General features: G+C 48.3%; 1 protein-coding gene across 4 annotated transcripts in view; it reads left to right on the top strand.

The window, feature by feature from the left end:
- Positions 1–22,619, top strand: part of Rin3 (Ras and Rab interactor 3) — a 106,842-nt gene that overhangs the window by 53,742 nt on the left and 30,481 nt on the right. For 3 of the 4 annotated variants that reach the window (XM_052185208.1, XM_052185210.1, XM_052185209.1), the window contains one exon: positions 12,994–13,066. In XM_052185208.1, the coding sequence (XP_052041168.1) occupies positions 12,994–13,066 (73 nt within the window). Of the gene's footprint in view, positions 1–12,993; positions 13,067–16,910; positions 17,047–22,619 lie in introns of those variants that run through there. The other variant, XM_052185211.1, reaches the window with a different exon arrangement.

Here is a 22,619-nt window from a genome sequence, read left to right as displayed (position 1 = left end):
CATCCCCCTGCTGCACCCATTTCCCATCTGAAAACTCAGGATGTGAGCCTTGGGCCTTCACATGTATGTGAGCATCTTGCAAACTAAAGCATGATTTTGTGTGTGTGTGTGTGTGTGTGTGTATGTGTGTGTGTGTCTGTGTGTGTGTGTGTGTGTCTGAGGAGGGGGTTGAGTTGGAATGAGCACACTATGATAAGATCATAATTTCTTGGAGAAATCAGACAGATGATGTGACTCAGCTACCCATGGCTAGCATTTGGAGTCTTGAGGAACTTCCACATAGACATCTGAGGTGCTCCTCCCCGGCTTCAGCATCCTGAGGACCACAGCCTGTCATCCCCTGGAGGTGTGCCATGGAGATCTCACTTGCTTTTCTTTGAGAAATATTAATGGCAGGGCCATGAAAGAAAAAGCCAACAGACAGACTTAGCTTTGAAGTTCAAAGGTCACATACTATATAGATGCACAGGAATTCCTTTTCATTGACCTATGGGACCTCCTATAGCAGGATTTAGGGGAGACCCTTAGAGAAGGGTGCATTAGGTTTGTGTTGCGACCTCTGAGGACTCTAGGCCTCCTACCAGAGTCTCGGGGCTCCAACAGGATCCCGGGTTTTCAGAATGTGGCTCATGGGTTGCTGTGAGAATCTCCCACTTCTAGCCTAAATCGTCCATATGTCTCTTGTTCCTCTGAATTATGGCACAAAAAGTACCTTAGTGAGATGTGGCTGGGTGCTGAGGCTAAGTGCGATGGGAGAAATGACAGAATGCCATATGATAGCAGCCATTTATTAAGCATTTGGTATGAAATATTCCTTTTCTAGTTTTGATACAAGATCTCTCCACAGGTTCAGCCTGACCTCAAACACATCATCCTCCTGCCTTAGCCTCCCAGGTGCTAGGATTACATTTGCTTTGCTAATTTAATCTGCATATCAGCTTTGGGATATAGCACCACAGTGTGGCAGATTTAGGTACATTTTTCCGACACTTCTTCCTTCCTGGGGTGGAGTCTATTGCCCTTCTCTTGAATTTACCTCAGCCTGTGACTTCTGTGGTCAACAGAATAAGCAGAAATGAGTCTAGCCAGTTCCTCCTAGGTTTTCAGAGAACTGGCAGCTTCTTTTTAATCTTTAAGAGCTTGCCTCCATCCTGGAAAGAAAAGCCTGAAGATGATAGAAGGGAGAAGGGCCTGGCTGAATGTGGCCTCTTAATTCTCCCTAACAAAGATTTGCGGGGAAGCATCCTAGATCCTGCAGACCAGACCAGGGCCCAAGTGAAAGGCCATTTCCCCTAGGAACAGAAGAGCCACCCAGCTGAGCACTGCCTGGTTTTGACCCATAAACCATGAGCTACAGTTGTTATTTTCAAGTCACTCAGTCCTGTCTTTTGTTACACAGAAGGAGATGACAAGAATCATAGCCCCTGTTTTTCAGAGACCAAGGCTAGTCAGAGTCACACATTAGTGAAAGGCAAAGCCAAGATTTAAACCACAGTAGTCTGGCTCTCCGTGCCTGCTCTTACTACTCCATGGGTCTATTCTTGGGCCAGTGAGATGGTTCAGCAGGCAAAAATACCCATTACCAAATCTGACAACTGAGTTTATCTCTAGGACCCACTCACGTGGTAGAGAAGAAAAACAACTTCCATGCGCTGTCCTCCACTCCTAGTGGACACTGTTGTCACATGTCCCGCCCCTTGCCCCCTCCCCTGCATATAAATACACATAATTTTTGAGATGAAGAGGTTCAAGAAAGGATTGCACTATGTGGCTCTAGCTGTCCTGAAACTCAGTCTGTAGACCAAGCTGGTCTAAAACTCACAGATCCACCTGCTGCTGCCTCCTGAGTGCTGGGACTCAAGGTGTGCACCTCCACCTCCACCTGGATATAAAAATAATTTATAAAGCAACAAAAATGCTTCTGAGCTCCATATAATGTTGCATACCTATTATCCCAGCATTTGTGGGGACTGGTGGAGGGATCAAAGATAGGAAGATCGTGAGTTTGAGGACAGCCTGGGCTACAAAATGAGACCCTGTCTCAAAAGGAGGAGGAAGAAGAACAGATCCCTTCTGCTCTCAGAAAACTTCATTCCAAGAAGAGCGACTCACTTGCCGAGTTTAGAGATTTACATACCTTGGCTTATTTGTTTATTCAGTTTAAGTACACTGGGCTCTCTCAAGGTATGCATAGACAACTAGACAGTGTCAGGATTTGCCCTCAGAAGAACTGCCCCCAACACTCGTGATGGATGGGTGGGTATGGAATGTGGGGTGTCCTGCCGGACAGAGAGAAATGTCCTATGTGGTGAGAGAGGAGGTGTCTGTTAAGTGGCAGGACAGCTCATGCAGAGTGCCAGGTGTGGAGTGTGTGCAGGGAAGCTCTGGCCAGGCGCAGTGTGGGAGTGTGGAAGGGAGGGCTAAGCAGAGACCCCAGAGCTTACACACCAGCCTTTGAGTGAGACTCGGCCTTTGTCCAAAGGCCTCCAGAACCCAATGAAGGACATGTAGGTTGGGACATCATCTGATATATCTTTAATAGACAAGTTGCATGTCTTTAAGAGTGGGGATGGAGAGGGTGAAGGCTGGAATACAAGAGAGGCCCGGAGGTTGAAGACCAGTGGGTAGTCTACAACAAATGTTGGGGACAGCATTGGGGGGGGGGGGTCTAAGGAGAAGGAACATGTCCCGGAGATATTTAAGAGAGCTGGCCTGCAGAAAGGAAAGGAACTATGGGAAAGAACACAGCAAGGGGCATGGCTAACCATGCTACCTGATATGTAGGAGGTGCTTAGCAAACAATAGGGGTGAGTTAGGAGCTCCAGCCCATGCCTGCAGTGTTATGGGGAGGGCAGGGCTCTGCTCTAGCATTGATATCCCTGACTCAAAACCTGTGCCTAAGTAGACATGGAAGAGATGCATGTAAACTGATCCATAATTGGACAAGGGAAAACCCCACCCCCTGCCCAGACCCCCAGTAGCCTTGTTGTTCTCCAAAGCTGCAAACTCCTGACTGGGCCAAGGCTCAGTCTCCCCAGGATGACAAAGGCAGCTAAGAGGAAAGTTGATGTTTATGAACCTGGCTCCGTAGTCTCACAGAAAGCCAAGTACCTGTTGCCTAAGACTGGCCCCAGGTACTTAATTCATAACTCATGCCACGGCTCACTGTTTCTGCACTGCTAGTTTAGAACATAGGAATCCAAACCCTCCGGGGGGAGCTCAGTTCCACGCCTTGGTATTGGGAGCCCACTCTGTGCCACCAGCAGACTAGGAGCTGCCATCCAAAGCATCCCTAGACTCCTGCTAAGTGCTTCAAGGTGCACACAGGCCTTAGCAGGTCCTCGCCTTGCTTTGTAAGACCATCCAGGCAGGGCACGATGTTGTTAGCATTCCTGACCTCTGACCAGTAGGTGCCAGTAGCGCCATCTCCTAAGGCGTGACAACAAGAAGTATCTACATATATGGCCAACCATATATGGGAGAACCAGTTTGCTCCCAGATGAAAGGCATGACTTTATCCAGTGTCTGAGTTGCACCGAGATGATGTACAAGTGCAAAGTCTTTCATACTTAGCATGGGAAAGAACAACATGTCTACTGGGTGATGTCTCAGTATGTTAAGATGCAGTTCTTGCACGTACTTGTAAAGTCCTGAAGTTGAAGCGGTGTTCTCTGACTCTTCGTGGTGAGCCCGTCATGCCCTCCGTAACACTCACCTCCCTATCGGGGTGGTGCCTGGGTTGCCTGCCTCCCCACTCTCCCTTCTTTTCATGTTGTGGGCAGCCACAAGCCTCCTTTGGCTGACTGGTTCAGCATAGCAGGGAGAGGGGTGGTTTCCCCATGTCCACAGTTCCCTCAGCACCTCCACACTCCCACCTGCCTTCTCCCAGAAGACCTTCCATGTCTTACTCTTTATTTAGTCTTCCCTGATAGGTGGCAATTTGCAAAATCTGTCCAGTGCCCCCTTCTGTTTTAGCATCCGAGCCTATAAATAGTTCCCAGATGAAGTCCCGTCTACGTCGTGACAGTTTCTCCCCTGTTCCTTTTCAGATTCTTGAAGCTTCTTGTTTGAACTTGCTCAATAGGAAGGAACAGCTTCCAAAAACAGGAGCCTTTTATTTAAACTAGAACGGTATGAGATCAGCGCAACTGCCCCTGTGGGGTTCAGAAATGCGCTCTCACAAATGCGGGCCTGGGAGGAGCATGTAATAAGAACCCCCAAAGGATCCTACAGTGGGGACCACAGAAAGAAATGAGGCTCGTGCCCATGCTAGTTGGGCCTTTGGCACCTATGTGATGACATCCTATCCTAGAGAACTAGATGTGAGCAGTGCCTGACCCAGGGAGGGGATAGCACTCTTCCCAGGAAGACCTTCCCCAGGTGCCGCCTCACCACAAGGGAGGAGGCTAGGCTGAAGGAGAGAGGCTCTGTGCTGGCACCAGGCAGGAATCAGTGACTGATTTCCAGTGGGAGCTCTGGTACATCCTTCCTGTCCCCTCTGCTCCAGGCCACTGCTCCTGAGAAAGGGCCTAATGAGCTTGCTAGTGGCACTGTCATGACCTGACCACACCCCCGGGCCAGCTACGGAGCCTTCCTGGTTTCCAGGCTTTAGCAATGACTGAGGCATTGGGAAGGGGCCTTGTTTAGAGCTCTGTCTGGGTCTCCATGTACCTCTCCTCTTTGGTTCCAGCTACAGTGCCCCAGGGCAGGCAAGGCTCATTCTGTCCCAACAGCACTCAGCATCCTGTTGGGGTGCTGCTCGGTGGAGAATTTGGGGCTGAGGAAGATGATCCAATCCAAGCCAAGGAGCTGCAGAGATGGGCTGTGAGGTGAGGCTTGGACTGATTGGCAGGAGCACGGTGAAGGAGGCTCCAGGATCAGCCAGACTCTAGAGGGAGAGGCAGCCCCAGATTATCCTTACGAGCGAGGCAGAGAGGGCAGTCTCTCTGGTACATTTTGAACAGCCCCCTTTCCCAGGTGCTGGAGCCTCGCTCCCTGTCACCTCTCCACACCCAGGTTCTCTGGGTGCTCTTTCACCACCTTTCGGCCTCAGCAGCATGCCTCGGGCTCTCACAACACCTCCCCTGCACTCTGAAAGTGAGCCTCAGTCTGCCTAGAGGCCCCGACTGGCTGGTGCTATGTAGCCTTCACCTATGGTAGGAACTAGCTTTCCCAGCCTAGGTGCAGACCTTCCCTAGAGGATGTAGGAGCTTCTCTGGGTGGAGCTGGGGGTGGTTAGTCCCTCCCTTATCCTGCTTCTGTGAGGCTGGCAGCTCTGGTCAGGAAGAACTCCTTTCAGCAGGACACAGGCTCTCAAGTGAGATAAAACTGTATCACAGCAGGCTCAGTGGCAAGGGAGGTCTCATACTCTGGGGCCCCAGGACTCAGAGTTATTGTTATTCTCCTCCCTTACCCACTCACACACACACACACACACACACACATGCACACACCCTGCCATCTCTGAGAATTGGAAGCAGCTTTTGTGAGTTTTACAAAATTGTGCTTCAGCTGGGTGTGCAGAGAGAAACAGGTAGTCCCTCCTCTGTGGCAGCCACACACACAGACACACAAACACACCTCTCACACACACACACACACACACATACAAAGGACAACTGTGCTCCTCAAAATAGGGAAGGAGACCACTCCTTTTTTTCTTTTTCTTTTCTTTTTTTTTAAGTTTTATTTATTTATTTATTTATTTATTTATTTATTTATTTATTTATTATGTATAAGTACGCTGTAGCTGTCTTCAGACACACCAGAAGAGGGCATCAGATCTCATTACAGATGGTTGTGAGCCACGATGTGGTTGCTAAGATTTGAACTCAGGACCTTTAGAAGAGCAGTCAGTGCTCTTAACCGCTGAGCCATCTCTCCAGCCTGAGCCCACTCCTTGATGTCCATGGGGGACACTGTGGCTGGGATGGTCCCTGAAATATGGGGTGTTTCCCTTCACTGTGGAGAGCCCTGCAGACTTTACTCTCTCCCTAGTCTCCAGCCTCTTGTCACCTTCACTTGCTGTCCGTGGGGTTTGCCATTTCCTGACAAGGACTGTGCCAGTGAAGCAGTGTCCTTTTGGGATAGGGGTGTCATAATCTACCAGGAGTAGATGTCCCAACCCTCTCTGGGTGACAAGGGAACTCAGAGATTAGCTCTATGGTGTCGCATTAAGAACATTGGTAAGGAGATATCCTGGGCCAAAGTTCTCCCCGGCCAGGTGTCCCCAGCCAGGTGTCATGGGGTCTTTTTCTTCTCCGTGCCTAAGAAGTCGGCCCGTGGCCTCTCCTCGGGGCATGGCATCCAGATTTCCTGACCCCCTTCCCAACACTTTCCTCCCGGGTCAGTCAGATCTGAGCCATCGATTGTTCACAGTGTGCACCGAGAGCCCTGGATACATACGAGTTAAGGCAGATTCATTAAACCAAATTAACCCAACTAGACTTTCAATCATCCATAGAGAACAAGCAGACAGCTACATCAGTGTTTACCTACAGGAAGTTCCAGATAGATCCCCTTGCCATGAGAAGGAAAGGTCCCTGTGGCCCTCCTGTGAGGTTTCCTGTCAATTTCCTCACCTATACCCTTTGTTTCTACAGTCCAGACTAGGGAGTGACTCTGACCAAACCCCTTATGTGGGTATCACTGAACGTTTTAGTAAGAGCTATTGTTAACAGCACATTGAGCATGAGATCTCCAACCAGGGCTATACAGAGAAACCCTGTCTTGAAACCATATACGTGTGTGTGTGTGTGTGTGTGTGTGTGTGTGTGTGTGTGTGTGTGTGTGTGAGTGTGTGTGTGTGTGTGTGTGTGTCTGTGTCTGCGTGTGCGTGTGCGTGTGCACAAGCATGCGCACGCGCCAAAAAAAGTAATATCTCTAGGATTAGCAGAGCTATCTAAATGTGGAAGGTTGAGTTTCCACTTCCTAAGTAAATGTCCACCACACCCAGTAATCCTTGGCAAGCTGTATCCCTACTTGATGTTTTTATATAAAGTCACCAAAGCCTGGGGTCAGGCTCCCAGCTGCCGCCCCCCCCCTTCACTCACTACTGAACTCAAATCAGGCCCTTATCAGTAGCCATTCTGTGTTTCCTCAAAGAGCACAGCATTAAGGACATATTTCCTGTGTTGAGTACACTTGCCCACCACTGGGAATTTGTAGTGATTGAGTCCAGGCATGATTGCAGCTAAGGTCTCCACCATCTATGGAAGTGAATAAGACAGCAGAGAAGACTGTGGCATAGGTGAGAATGGGGCCCGTTCAAGTCCCACAGCGGATTAACTGCCTCAGTTACTTTTCTCATCACTATGACAAGATTCTGACAAAAGCGCTGCTCAGGAAAGAAAGGAAGGGTTTATTCTGGCTCGTAGTGTATGCGTAGGGCATGTTGGGAAGGCATGTCAGGAGCAGGAGTTGACTGGTCCCCCAGAGTATCTGCACTGGGGAAGCAATGAGAACCCCAAAGCACAGCCCAACTCTCTTTGTGTCCAAATTGGGTCCCCAGCCGATGGGATGGTTCCGCTCACGGCTGAGATTGGTCTGCGTAGCTCAGATAAGCCTGTCTGGAAATCCTCCCACAAAAATACTCAGAGGTGTTTCTCCTAGGTGACTCTAAATCCTGTCAGGTTGACAGTGAAGGGATCCTCCACATAAACTGTTTCAGGGGCAGAGGAACTGACTGTTAGTGGAAGTCCTTTAGACACACTGGACTGGGGTATGCCTGTGCAATGCTGTTGTGTGTCTCTAAGTTTGTGGGCAGACAGCATTCTTCCTCTGTCCCTTCTTAAATCTTTGGGAAGGTAAGTTAGATTTGGAGTGCATGTCTACAAGGCATGAGTCTGACAAAAGGCTTGTGTCTAGACTTTACTCTTAAAACTCAACATCAACAATGAATAACCCATTCATTGGGGTAGAGAGATAGCTCAGTAGTTAAGTACTGCCTGCTCTTCCAAGGACCCAAGTTCGAATCTGGTATCCTCATAGCAGCACACAACTCTGTAACTACAGTCCCGGGAGATCTGATGCCCTCATCTGACCTCCACAGGTATTACATGCTCATGGTCCATAGACATACGTGTGAGCAGAAAAACCCATACACATTAAAAATAAAGGGAAAATATTTTTTGGATACGTGGTTTCTCTGTGTGTCTCTGGCTGTCTTGGAATTCACTATATAGACTAGGCTAGCCTCAGACTCAGATCTGCCTGCCTCTATATATCAATAACTGTGCCTATAGATATTTAAATAAATATCTATAGCTATTACATATACATATGTATATATAGGTATTTAAATAAATAGCTATAGCTATTACATACATATATATATATATTGGATTTTTGAATTTGGTTTTTTCGAGACAGGGTTTCTCTGTATAGCCCTGGCTGTCCTGGAACTCAACTCTGTAGACCAAGCTGGCCTCGAACTCAGAAATCTGCCTGCCTCTGCCTCCCAGAGTGCTGGGATTACAGGCATGCGCCACCACCGCCTGGCCCTATTACATATTTTTTAAAAGGACAATTCCACTTTGTCACTCTGTAAACACATGTCCTACAAAAGGCAGAGACTGCATATGCCTGTTTTCTTGTCTATAGTACCTCCAACCATGGCTTAAAGAGATTACTGTGAACACCTTTGTATACAGGCTTGCATGCATGGACATGTTCATGCACTTTTGGTAATTCTAGAGTCTTAAGAAACTACCCAGGATGGAGAGATGGCTCAGCAGTTAAGAACACTGACTGATCTTCCAGAGGTCCTGAGTTCAATTCTCAGCAACCACATGGGGGCTAACAACCATCTGTAATGGGATCTGATGCCCTCTTCTAGTGTGTCTGAAGAGAGCTACAGTGTACTCATATACATAAAATAAATAAAATCTAAAAAGAAAGAAAGAAAGAAAAAGAAACTGCCAAACGATTTCCAGTTTCTGCCTGTCCTTGTTAACGCTTGCTGTCTGACTTTTTGACAACAGCCTTCCCAGAGAGCACAAACTGTATCCTGTAGTTTTGATTTGCATTTCCCTAAAGACCAGTGAGGCCAAGCATTCTTCTGTGTGCTTATAGACTGTGAATGTAATATATATGTACATATATATATATATGTACATATATATAGTTAAATAATTATTTAATATATTATTAATAATTTAAAAATATTAAATATATATATTTACAAAAATGTCTACTCAGATACTTTGCTTATTTTTTATTTTTTAAAGACAGGGTTTCTCTGAGTAGTCCTAGCTGTCCTGGAACTCACTCTATAGTCTATACACCGGGATGTCCTTGAATTCAGAGATCCACCTGCCTCTGCCTCCTGAGTGCTGGAATTAAAGACATAAGCCATTACCACCTGGCTCTTTTGCTTTTTTTTTTTTTTTTTTTTGGTTTTTGGTTTTTGGTTTTTTGAGACAGGGTTTCTCTGTATAGTCCTGGCTGTCCTGGAACTCACTCTGTAGAGCATGCTAGCCTTGAACTCAGAAATCTGCCTGCCTCTGCCTCCCAGGTGCTGGGATTACAGGCATGAACCACCACCGCCCGGCTCTTTTGCCTATTTTTAAGTGGGTTATTAATTTAAATTTTTTTCCCTCTATTTTTAGCTGGGCATGCACTCGGAAGGCATAATAACTATTAAGTTGCCCTGGAATGGAACCAATAATGGTGTTCCATTCTAATGTTGTTACTGTAAAAACCAGGATCTGGACTGGTGCATCTCTACCCCCAACCCCCGTCATCCAGCCTTGGTGGAGAGTGAAAAGGTAAACACCCTCCTTCTAAGAAGCAGAGTCTGATTGCTGTCACCTGAGACCACCTCAGTACAGACTGGCTCCTGCTGGCTGGCTCTAGGATATCACCCCGTGAGGTGGGACCTCTGGGATATTCTGTACTAAGGCTCTCCCTGAGGAGCATCCAGCTGTGACATCCAGCTGTGACATCCAGCTGTGACATCCAGCTGTGACATCCAGCATGACCGGCTGCTCTAGGGTCTTGCTAAGGAGGGACAGGCTGGCAGGCTCTGTGCCACAGAATATTGCCAAGTGCAGAAGTGGGTGCTGGGTGTCCCCAAGGCCATGTAAAGGCCATGTGAGGTTAAAGGTGTCATGGCTTCTTGGCAGTGCTGGGGTCTGGACAATTGTCAGCTTTGGGCAGACTCTGAGGAGATACCAGATAAACTACTTTAGGAAAAATCTCTGCCAACTCCTGCTTCTGGAAGCCATACTTAGGGCTGGAGAGATGGCTCACTGGTGAAGAGCACTGGCTGCTCTTCCAGAGGACCCAGGTTCAGATCTCAGCACCCACCTGGCAGCTCACAACTGTCTATACATCTAGTTTCAGGGATCTAATGCCCCCTCCTGGTTTCCATGGACACCAGGCATGCATGTGGTGCACAGACATACTTGCAAGCAAAGAACCCATACATATAAAAATAAAATATGTTTAACTAAAAAAAAAGTCATTCTTACTATAAAAATCTCAGCAAAACAATACAGGAAGGCCAAGTCCACTCTAGTGAACCTTCCTCATCTGTTTTAAGTAACAGCCTTATTTAAACTTTATTCGGACATGTTTATTCACTGTGTTTGGGTCTCGTATGGTTGGCCCATTTAAAACATATAATTCAGTGGCGTTACTGTGTTCAGAGTTGGGCAATTGTCACTACCATTTGAGACTGTTTCACCACATCTAGAGGAAACCTCATGTTACTCAACAGTGTAAACATGCACAGTGCCGCTGAACTCTGCTAAATGGGCCATTTATGGTTTAGCACAGAACCCCTCATTCCAACCTCACGAACTCTACCACCTCCCCCCATCCCAGCTCACACACACCATCTGAAGCAACCACTCATCCTCTCTCAGACAGGGTATGCTCACCGTTACCACACCAGAAGGCCCATTCTACCCTGTTCTCTGTGGACCCTGGCTATGTGCCTGACCCACTTGTGTGCTGGACACATGGGCAGGAAAGCAAGATGCTCCTGATCCCTGCTGGTCCCCAGCCTCTGGTACTGGCCAAGCCTTTCATAGCTCTGTGTGGCCCTGCAGAGGCAGGGATGAGAATGAGGAAACAAAGCTAGGAGTCGAGGGTGGATAGGGGGCTGAGAGCCCTGCAGGCTGGAAGGGCAGAGACAGGAGCAGGAATGAGTGCATGATAGAACTGAGGGAGAAGGGTTCCCCCCACCCCTCAGCATATGGCTTCCGTGCAACCATGTGGAGCCATGGAATCCTCCCACTACCAATGGCCTCTCTGGTTGTCTTACCTGCTAAAACTGCCATTAGGAGCAATTGCCGTTATCTTAAAGTGCCCTGTGCTATTAGAAGCAGCTCTCAGGAATTGCTTTATTTCATGCTTAAAAGGTAATATGTTCTTTCCTTCCTGTGGCAACAAAGGATTCAAACTGGATGACTTTCAGTAACAGAAACTTGCTCTCTTATGGCCCCAGGCCAGACACCTTAAACGAAAGTGCGGGTGGGGTCGGTTATTTCTGAGGCCTCAGACCCACGTGTGTCCCTGGTCTCCCAGCTCCAGGCTCCACCTCTGTCTTCACGTGGTCCCTCCTTCTCTGTGCTTTGGTGTTCTGTCAACTCACAAAGCCCTCTTAGAGAAAGGACACCAAACAGGGCAAAGATTTCCAAATGTTTGCCATGTCCTAAGCATCAGGACTTTAATGCATCTTTGTGGGGGCCACAGTTCAGTCCGGAAAAACAGGTACACTTGTAACCCTGGTTCACAGTTATAGAAACTGAGGCCCAGACAGGCTATATGCAACCAGCTCATGGAGACATGCTCTCCCCACAGTGATTTAATGCCCAGACACACATACAGTCCCCCAGGCAGGTGCAGTACCAGATACAGGCCTGACACAAATGGCTTCTCTCATCCTGACTTCCATGTTCTACAACTCTAGAAGGTTGTGGCTCAGGGTGCCCCAGACAGGCTCTGTCAGGTTCAGGTCACCCTTTTTGATCTCTAGGGAGAAGGCCCATGAGCATTATTTTAGAAATAAGAAGAAGATAGACAAGAAAGCCTCAAGACTACCAGAAGGAGCCACAGAGACATTCCCAAAGGGTGGAAATATCAGGAGCAGGATTTTTTTTTTTGAAAATCTCTTTATAAATATTTATATCTAACCAAACCAGAAGCCATAACCTACTTGTCATAAATAGATAAATATCAATGTCTTAAGGTGTCCTGAACTGTTGAGAACAGTGCTTAGGTTACAGGGGAAGAGGAAGCAGTTGGTATATGTATGTACATTGATTTGTGTCTCTCTCTGCCCTTCTTCCCCAACCTCCAGACCTGTGCAAAACTGGCCTAGGTTTTGCAAACTAGGTAGCGGGCTGGTATCACCAAGACGACTCTATCTTTAGGTTGAAAGGGCTGTTCCCTTGGAGAGTGGGAGAAACTAAGGAACTGAGTGGCAAAGGGGTGGGTGTGGAGCCAGGTTATCAGTTCTGGGGTCAACACTAGGCTTGGAAGCTGAGTTGGACCATCTTTTGCTCCCATTTCATGGAAAAGATACAAGAACAACTCAGTCCGCATGTTTCTTCAGCACACTGAGGCCCAGGGAAGCCCAGTGTAGACTCCTGAGTTCAGGGAGCAAAAAATGGTAGACATGTGGTTGTGGGCCTGATTTAGGCATCATGGGAGCCTGTGCCTACTGAGCCTGTCATTAGCAACTGGCTATAAATCTGTCATTCTCCTTTCAGAATCTTGTTCACTAAAAATGATGAATATGCAAATGTGTGTTAGTTGATCTCAGCCACAGCAATGGTAACCCCTGATCTCTGGGCACATCGACACCGTGAGCTCCATTTCTCACTACGGTTGTCAGCTGATACAGAGCGGGGTCCTGGGGGAGGTGCCTGGACCAACAGAGAACATGGCCGCCAGCATGTACCACCTTCCACATGTAGGAGAGCAGCCAGCCCTCCCCTTTGTCATCAGAGGATACTTACTAGGGCCTTTCTTGTCTCTCCCCAGTATTGTACCTGGAAGGCTCAGTTCTTGTGTTTGAGGACATCTTCAGACTGATTGCATTCTACTGTGTCAGTAGGTGAGTAGCCTGGCCCTAGAGGAGGCTGTGGGAGAGGATTCCCCTCTTGTCTTAATAGAAGCCTGTTGGTTACAGTGCACCCATCTGGTTCGGACAGACATCTATGCAACTTTGTGGCATGGGAGAGGAGAGAGTAAAGGGGGGGGGGAGATGCAGTGAGAGGGGACAGTCCCTTGTCTTTGCTCTGGTAACCACAAGAAGACAGATCAGCTCTGATGTTTCCTCTTCTCTTCTGGTAAGGACGTCTCTGCCGGGCATCTGTCCCTCGGGCTCCCCGCCAATCTTTCCATTACCAGCACCAGGGTCAGCTTGGAACCCTACAGACCAACTTGTGCCAGGGACTACAGAAGTAGCTTCCTCTAGGGACAGCAAGAAGGCCTGATGCCCCTCGGTGGGCCCTGGGACTCTTCAGACGGGAAGACCACCAAAAGTTCTGCTCCACTCGCTTAGAACTGGTTTCCGATCAGCAAGAATTTAAAAATACATTTGGTGCCATAAACCAACAGCTGAAACTGCAGGGCCTGAATGAGGGCTGATTGGATATTTGGTAACATGTGTTGCAGTTCTTGAGCCCAGGCTACCCCCACTGAAACACATGTTCCACTCATAATACCCCTCCCCGCCCTCCAGACCAGCAGAGCAACACTATTAGTTACAGCTGATTCTCAAATCTGCCACTGCCTGGGGAAGGCTCTCTCCAGCATTCAGTGAGTGATTTTATACCCATTACATTTTTGTTCATTTGTTTGAGACAGGGTTTCTCTGTGTAGCCCTGGCTGTCCTGGAACTTGCTCTATAGACCAGGCTGACCTTGAATTCACATAAACCTCTGTGTTCTAAGTGCTGGGATTAAAGGCGTGCATCACCACTACCCACTCACTGTGACCTTTTAAAGATTTTTTTGTATGTGTCTTAATGTTTGCCTGCATGTATGTATGTATGTGCACCTTGTACATGCAGTGCCCCAAAAGGTCAGAAAACAGCATCAGAGCCCCTGCAACTAGAGTAGACAGATGTGAGCCACCATGTAAGTACTGGGAACCAAACTCTGTAAGTCCTGCATAAGGGCAGCAAGTGTTTGTACCATGGAGCCATCTCTCCTGCTCCCTCCAAATTATCTTTTAAAACCTTGCCAGCATCCCCACAAAAGGATTATTCCTGTTCTCCTCCATTACACAGATGAGGAAGTGGAGACTGGTAATCTGAAGAGTGATGTTCAAATTAGAAAAAGCTGCACCACCAGTGCACCCTACAGTAATTCTGTGCATCAGCTTGGCCAGCTAGAGTCATAGGAAAGAACTGCAGAGGCCCCAGAGACCTTCGTGCTTTACAACACACCAGACTGTGGGAAGATGGGCCCTTTCGAGTTCATCTTAGTTGGAGGAGCTCTGTCCTGTATTTGGCAAATGTGGGCTACAATGAATGAATCAAGAGAAGGATGGATGCATGCATGATGGATGGATGGATGGATGGATGGATGGGTGGATGGATGGGTAGGTGGAGGCATACATGGATGATGCATGCATGTATGCATGGGTAGAAGGATGGATGCATGCATGGATAGATGGATGCATAGATGCATGGATGAATAGAAGGGTGGATGGATGGATAGAAGGATGGATGGATGGATAGAAGGATGAATGGATGGATGGATGGATGGATGGATAGATGGATGGATGGATGGATGGATGGATAGATGGATGGATGGTGAGTCTAGATATTAAGCTAAATATTTAACACCTCAGAGCCTCAGTCTCAGAGCCTCAAAAGGGAGTCCTCATATCAAATGCCTTGGTGCTGGAGGAAGGGTGAGTTAATGCCCATGAAGGAAGAGCATACCATGCCTGGGACCCCATGGGCTCTCTCATTCCATCGCTGCCACTTGGACTGTAGGAGAGTTTTCTGGGCATTGGTGTCCAGAGAGATCGGGAACCACAGTCACTAAGCTTACCCCCATCACTTCCCAGCCCTTCCTCCCCTGGCTGCTGTTTCTCCACACCCTAGCAAAGCTGGTAGCTGTTTTCTTGTCTTCAAACTCCAGGGCTCTCCGAAGGAGATCATAAGACAGAGACAGGCCTGTGTTCTGAGGAGGGTGTATCAGGCAACAAGGCCTGAGGCCAATCACCTTGCAGCTATGTGACTCCCAGTCAATCACATGACCTCTCCTGGCACCCTAGCCTCCTGTCAGAAACATTAATCAATAATACTTAGGTATGAGAGTCTGCCACTTTTAAATTCTCAGATGCTCCAGGGAATATGCTGATGAGTGCTTGTCCATTCTAGACTTTTTGTTAGACCTGTGTACCCATCACCACACTAAACCCACACCCACTGTTCTTCTCCACCATGAAGAGTGCTTCCCATTGGGCAGCTGAGCAGGTCCCTGTGAGCTGGTGGCTGCTCATGGAGACATTCTCAGAATTAAGACCTGACCAGAGCAGGATCTCAACCTTCTCACCACTAATGCCTGATAAATCAGGAGGTCCCTCTCAGATACTTGTGAGGGTCCAGTGTGTGGAGATCACAGGTGCCAGCCTTCAGAAACAGCCACCTCTTCAGAGGCCCCCAGTTCCTGTAAAAGCTTTCTAGTTCTGACAGTGCCCACAGGCCCAGTAACGAATGTGCAGAGCTGGGGGAGCTCCAGCTGCCTGGGTGTCTGTATGCTCCGGACTCACTTCTTTCTAACCTCTGTCATGGCCACACGGCACGAAGCTGATAGTGCCTGTACCCAGGGCTGTCCTGAAGATTTATTATTGGGCCTTCACAGAGTAGTCAGTACAGAGTACTCATAACCCTTGTATGTGTTCTTAGTGATGTTAGCAATGAGAAAACTGAGACCAGGGTGTGACTGACATCAAGTGGCACAGTCAAGTCCTGAAGCCAGATTCGAACCCTGGCATTGTCTCAGGCCTGTCGTGGAAATGGCTCACGTTTCTTCCCTTCAGTCTGTCCCCTATGTTTATATAGCTTGGAGGCCCTCCTTATGAAGATGTGGGAGGCCTGCCAGGGAGGGTAGGGAGAAAGTTCCAGGCAGAGGAAGCAGGGTAGGCAAAGGCCCAATCATTAGAAAGCCCCAGCTAGCTTCAGGAGTGGCTCTGTGGAGAGGACAAGGCAAAGCTATGGCTGGAGATGCGGGGACTTCCTCTCACAGCTGCTATGGGCCATGCTGCCACCCATGGTTAGACAGCCCCAGACAAAGTAACATGGTGGCAGCAGGAAGTGGGGTTGAAGGGAGAGAAGAGCAAAGAATAGCCAAGAGCTACTGAAGTTATCTGGAGTCATAAAGAGAGGCCACCCAAAAGGGAGGGGCAGCCACTGAAGGAAGGAGATATGGCTGCAGAGATGGGAGACGCTGGGGCTGCCCTCCTGGGTGGAAGGATACTAAGTCGCATTGCTTCTTGAACATATCCATGATGTGGGGCTTCGCTAAGACTCCTACTAGCTTCATGGGGTCTGATCCTCAACACAACCTGGTGTTTTTTTGTTTTTTTTTTAATATTTTTTATTTATTATATGTAAGTACACTGTAGCTGTCTTCAGACGCCAGAAGAAGGTGTCAGATCTCTTTACGGATGGTTGTGAGCCACCATGTGGATGCTGGGACTTGAACTCATGACCTTTGGAAGAGCAGTCGGTGCTCTTACAAGCTGAGCCATCTCTCCAGCCCCCAACCTGGTGTTTTTGTGGGGTTGGTGCCCTCAAGTGAAAGCCATTACCCAAATGAGGAAGCAAAGGGCTGTGTGGGCCTGTCCTCCCTCACATGTGGCCCCACACGGGGGCTAAGCTACCCGCCTCCTCAGGGAGTGGCTCACCGGTCACTCCCACCTCTGAAGATTGTTATCACCACAGTGAGGCAAGCTCTGCTCTAAGTCAGTGGCTCCAAGTGCTGCTGGCCTGGCTCTTGTGACTGGCATTGGAAGTAGGGAAGCCCATGGGAGTCACTGAGCCCCGACGTCTACAGAGGCTGACTCCAATTCCAGGTAACTAGCATTGCGACCAAACTGAACAGTTAAATGCTTGGTGTCCTGAGAATTAGAGAACCAGATGGTGGCATTAGAAAACCCCTCATAGGGGAATAGAAAATCAATTAGTGACTTCATATGCAAGAAAGTAAGCTGCGGCAAATCCTCCCAGAATGTGTCCCATGCAGGTGGAGTAAGTCTTCTGTTGCTGTTGTGTGTGTGTTGCTTTGTGTTTTCTTTTTTAGTTATTTTCTTTATTTACATTTCAAATGTTATATCCTTTCCTGGTTTCCCCTCAGAAAACCCCCATCCCATCCTCCCTCCCCTGCTCACCAACCTACCCACTCCTGCTTCCCTGTCCTGGCATTCCCCTACACAGGAGCATCGAGCCTTGTGAGGACCAAGGGCCTCTCCTCCCTTCGATGTCCCGCAAGGCCATCCTCTGCTGCATATGCAGCTGGAGCCATGGATCTCTCCATGTGCTCTTTGGTTGGTGGTTTAGTCCTTGGGAGCTCTGGGGGGTTTGGTTGGTTCATATTGTTGTTCTTCCTATGGGTTGCAAACCCCTTCAGCTCCTTCAGTCCTTTCTCTAGCTCCTCCAACTGGAGACTTTGTGCTCAGTCCAATGGTTGGCTGTGAGCATCCACCTCTGTATTTGTCAGACACTGGCAAAGCCTCTCAGGAGACAGCTATATAAGGCTTCTATCAGCAAGCACAATAGTGTCTGAATTTGGTGACTGTATATGGGAAGGATCCCCAGGTGGGGCAGTCTCTGTATGCTCTTTCCTTCAGTCTCTGCATCTCCTCCTGTGGGTATCTTGTTCCCCCTTCTAAGAAGGACCAAAGACCATACTTTGGTCTTCCCTCTTCTTGAGCTTTATCTGGCCTATGAATTGTATCTTGGGTATTCTGAGTTTCTGGCTAATATCTACTTATCAGTGAGTGCACACCAAGTATGTTCTTTTGTGATTAGGTTACCTCACTCAGGATGGTATTTTCTAGTTCCATCCATTTGCCTAAGAATTTCACGAATTCATCGTTCTTAATAGCTGAATAGTACTCAATTATGTAACTATACCATATTTTCTGTATCCATTCCCCTGTTAAAGGACATCTGGGTTCTTTCCAGCTTCTGGCTGTTATAAATAAGGCCTCCTCCGGAGAGCTGTATAAGTACGCAGAGGTATGTAAGCTGGCCCTTCAAAGTGAGGGACAGTTGTTAGAGCATCCACTCTGAAGATCCCACCTTAAAATTCTCTGTCTGGGATTTACAGCCCTTGGCACCCCTTTGTTTGACAGCCTTTGTTTTTTAGGGGGAGCTAGGAATCCCACCCACAAGACACTCCCCCCAAATCTGTGTTCATTAAGATCTACTTGAAAGCTGTTTAGAAATGCATATTCTGTAGCTGTGGGATGTTGTTCTTTAGTAGGGCACTTGCATAATTTCTTAAGGCTGTGAGTCAATTCCTTACACAACACATGCTCACACACTACTGTGGGTTCTCCTGGGCCCAATGCTGTTAACCCTTGGGCCTGGATCCTGCCTTTTTAGCCTCTTCCCAGAAGTTCTGATGGTGGAAGTTCAAAGAATACAGACAGACACTGAAAACATGGTAGAGTCCCTCAAAAGTGTCCAGTGCCCCTTTGGGTTTTGGTTGTTGGAGGTGCACAGACAGATGCCCACTGCCCTAGCACCCCATCTGTGGGCTTTCCCGGTGTTACCCCAAGGCCCAGGGTCTTTGAGCTTGGGTGGGGTGTGACTAAGCCTGTTTTTGACTGTCTGCATTCCCCCACCTTCACAGTGTGCTAAGGCTCTTTAGTTACTAAACCACAAACTGGACAATTTGCATGTCATTGTCACTGACAGAGGCTACCACTAAGTTCACTAAAGTGGGATGCTTAGCTGTTGTACTAAGATTGGAAGGACAAAAAGTGATATAAGCTGGGCCCATCTCTGTGGGTGTGTGAATGGGTATAAGCAAGCTTGGGGCAAGGAGACAGTGTAGCAAACACTGTCATATTTATCCTGTCTTCTATCCTGTGCCCTGACGTGCTTACTAGGAATCTACCCAAAAGAAAAACCAGGCAAGGGCAGACTCACCAGGAACTAAAAGTGTTGATGGAGCCAATGGCAGTACACAAATAGTTTTTATCTTTGTTTTTTACTAAAAGAATCTGACTGTACTGGCTAGTTTCGTGTGTCAACTTGACACAGGCTGGAGTTATCACAGAGAAAGGAGTTTCAGTTGGGGAAGTGCCTCCATGAGATCCAGCTGAGGAGCATTTTCTCAATTAGTGATCAAGTGATGAGGGCCCCTTGTGGGTGGTTCCACCTTTGGGCTGGTGTTCTTGGGTTCTATAAGAGAGCAGGCTGAGCAAGCCAGGGGAAGCAAGACAGTAAGAAACATCCCTCCATGGCCTCTGCATCAGCTCCTGCTTCCTGACCTGCTTGAGTTCCAGTCCTGACTTCCTTTAATGATGAACTGCAACGTGGAAGTGTAAGCTGAATAAACCCTTTCCTCCCCAACTTGCTTCTTGGTCATAATGTTTGTGCAGGAATAGAAACCCTGACTAAGACACTGACCTTAGACCCAATCTGCATTTAGGTTTATACACTGGCATTTATAAGTTGGTGTCTAAGCCTCAGTTGCTTAATTCAGAAACGGGTCTAAGGAAAGGACCTACTTCCTTGAGCGCATTTGAAGGTGAGTCTGTGGAGAATGCTAAGCCAGAACCCAGGAAAACACAAGCTGTATGGTAGAATGAAAGAAAAAAGCAACCAGGGAAGATGTCCATCCAAAGACGAGAACACGTGATCTCCCCAGGCAGTTCTTGGAGGCACAGAAGAGGGAAGAAGTCATTTTTCCTGGAAGGACAGGAAATTTTATTTTAAAACTCTTGCTTTATCTGCCACAACAAATATGTTTTTGTTTCTTTTGTCCATTAATTGATTAATTAATTACTTAACTTTACATCCCAATCCCAGCCACCACCACCTCCAAAACAAAGGAAGAATGTTAGGAGCCAAGTGCCCCACCCCCCAGCTCACCCCCATCCACTCAGCAGGGGCAGCATGTCATCACCAACTGCCAAATATGACACGCATACCCTTTAAAGTTCCCCACCATCACAGGTCCTCTCTAGTCCTTGTTCTAAGGCAGCCTGTTGCTACCCCCACCCCCCAAATCTCTTGCAATAAAACAACAACAACAACAGACCCTAGGGCTAAAATGTAACTCAGTGGCAGATCATGTACCTACCACATGCACAATTCTAAGTTTCATTCCCACCCTTAGCTCAGGCTCTACCCCTAACCTCAAAGTCTAACATCTTTATTACATTTATTTGCCTGTTTACCTGGGTGCACATACCATGATGCAAGTATGGAGCTCGGAGGACAGTTTGTAGGATTCAACCCTCTCCTTCTACCATATGGGTCCCAGGGATCTATTTGTTCCCCCCCCCCCAACACACACACACATACACGGTTTCTCTGTGTAGCCCTGGCTGTCCTGGAACTCACTCTGTAGACCAGGCTGGCCTCGAACTCAGAAATCCACCTGCCTCTGCCTCCCAAGTGCTGGGATTAAAGGCATGTGCCACCACTGCCCTGCGGTACCAGGGATCTAATTCATCATCCTTGGCTGCAAGCATTTTACCTGCGGAGCTATCTCACCAGTCATCTAAAGTCTAACATTTAAAAAGTGAAAACATCAGTGTCCTTATCTCAGGCGAGTTATGAGGACCAGGTAGGAAACCAGAAGCAAATTAAATAGCAAAGGATGTGTGAACCCAGGTAAAGATATTTTCTTAGCTGAGTGGCCTTGGGTATTTCTCTCTGCCTCTCTGAACCGCCGTTATTGGCTGTAAAGCTGGAATGCTTGCCTCTCTCTCTGGTGGTTGCTGCGCTGTAATAATGATGTTATATGACATTGCTCAATCAGCTCCACAATCCTGCACACCTTCCTGGATGGAAGGAGTGTCCTCCCCTCTCCCGAGAAATGGTGGGGAACTGGGAAGGAAGGGAGGCTTGTGGTATGGCTTTGAAGGGAAGGTGTGATCTAAGCAGATACAATCAGAGGGGACAGATGTCTAGGACCAGGGAGCATTCCATACAGAGCGGTGAGTGTATTGAGGCAGGGCGAGTGGTGAAAACCTTTGCAAAGCTTGCTAGAGAGGTGGAGCAGGGCCCAGGCTACCTCCTGTGTGTTGGGGTTTGCGGCTAGGCCCACCTCAGCATCGTAAGGAAGTCGGTGAGGTGACAGCGTTAGATTACTCACAGGGTGAGAGAACTGAGTGGCCTCAGCTGGTCACTGTGATAGGTACTTTTCAGGGAACAGGAACCATCCAAAGCCACGCCAACAGAGTCAGCAGGTAAACTGAGGTAATAGGAGATGAATGTTGCCAACCTTTGAAACTGTACATTTGGGTAAAGGCGGTGAGATGAAAGGTCCTAAGATGGGAGAAGGAACCCAAGGAGCTATCCTGAATGGGGCAGAGTCAGACTCATGTAGCTGGATGGGCAGGTGACGTCAGAAGGTCCCAGGTTCACAGGTCAGTCACATGATAATGACTGAAGATGGTGTAGTGCCACCCTGTCTAACAGAGAAAGCCAGAGGCCATCCCAGACCTTACAGAAGACCCCCAAATGTGCCACAGCCACCCCTCAAAGTGCTTTCTTCCCCCATGAAAGATATTCCTAGAGGGCAGGGGGCAGGGCTAGGCATTAGCAGGTCACCGCGGTATTGACTGCACACCACAGGGTTTCCAAGACTTGAGACATTACCCCTCCCGGGATCTGGACACCCTTAACCTAGAGTTACAAGGAAAGGAGAGAGAGACAGGGAGGCTGAGATAGCCCTGGGTGGAGGGAGATAGCTCTCCAGGCCAACAGAGGAGGCTCCTAGTGGATAACAGGTGGATGGATACGTTTTCTTTGCTTATGATTGGCTTAGGAGGGAAGTGGGCAGGGCGCTGGGGGGCCAGTAGTGGAGCAGGTTGATAATCTTGGTAACCACCTGTTCTTGAGCTCTGCTGTGCTGTGCCCTCTTGGTCCTCTGGTCAATTTCTGCCTTTATGGAGGGGAGACAGGCTTACAGGAGAGAGATGAGAAAAGAGGAGAGAGGAATGGCTGGAAGATGGTGGGTAGGCCCTGAATGCCAGAATAAACATAAAATCAAGACCAGCTCTCCTGACTGGGGAGGCGGCTCTTGGCTAGAGGCTGGAGGACCAGGACCCGTCACCACCTACCCATAGCCTGAGAAAAACTCTTTTCCCCTCTTAGTCTGTTTCCCTCTATCTGCATGGTGGCTAGAGATCTCTGGAAGGTGCCCTCAACAGTTTCCCTGCAGCTAGCAGATGGCGATAGCCAGCTAAATGCTCACCAGGACACCCCTCCATGCTTGCTGCCTCCATGTGGAGTGCAAGGGTCAGAGGTCACTAAATATGCTTAAAGGAAGTATGTATGGGCCTGGCAAGGAAGCAAGGGGTCTTCTCTGTGCCCGGGGTTCTTCCCAGGCCCCTGAAGCCGGCATGAGATCTGGAACCGGCAGCTCCCTCAACTGCAACCCTATCCTTTGGCCCCAGGGAAA

The sequence above is a fragment of the Apodemus sylvaticus genome, chromosome 6 (assembly GCF_947179515.1).
Source record: "Apodemus sylvaticus chromosome 6, mApoSyl1.1, whole genome shotgun sequence".
Classification (NCBI taxonomy): Eukaryota; Metazoa; Chordata; class Mammalia; order Rodentia; family Muridae; genus Apodemus; species Apodemus sylvaticus.
The sequence above is the reverse complement of the archived record's forward strand: the minus strand, read 5'-3'. Positions and strand labels throughout refer to the sequence as shown.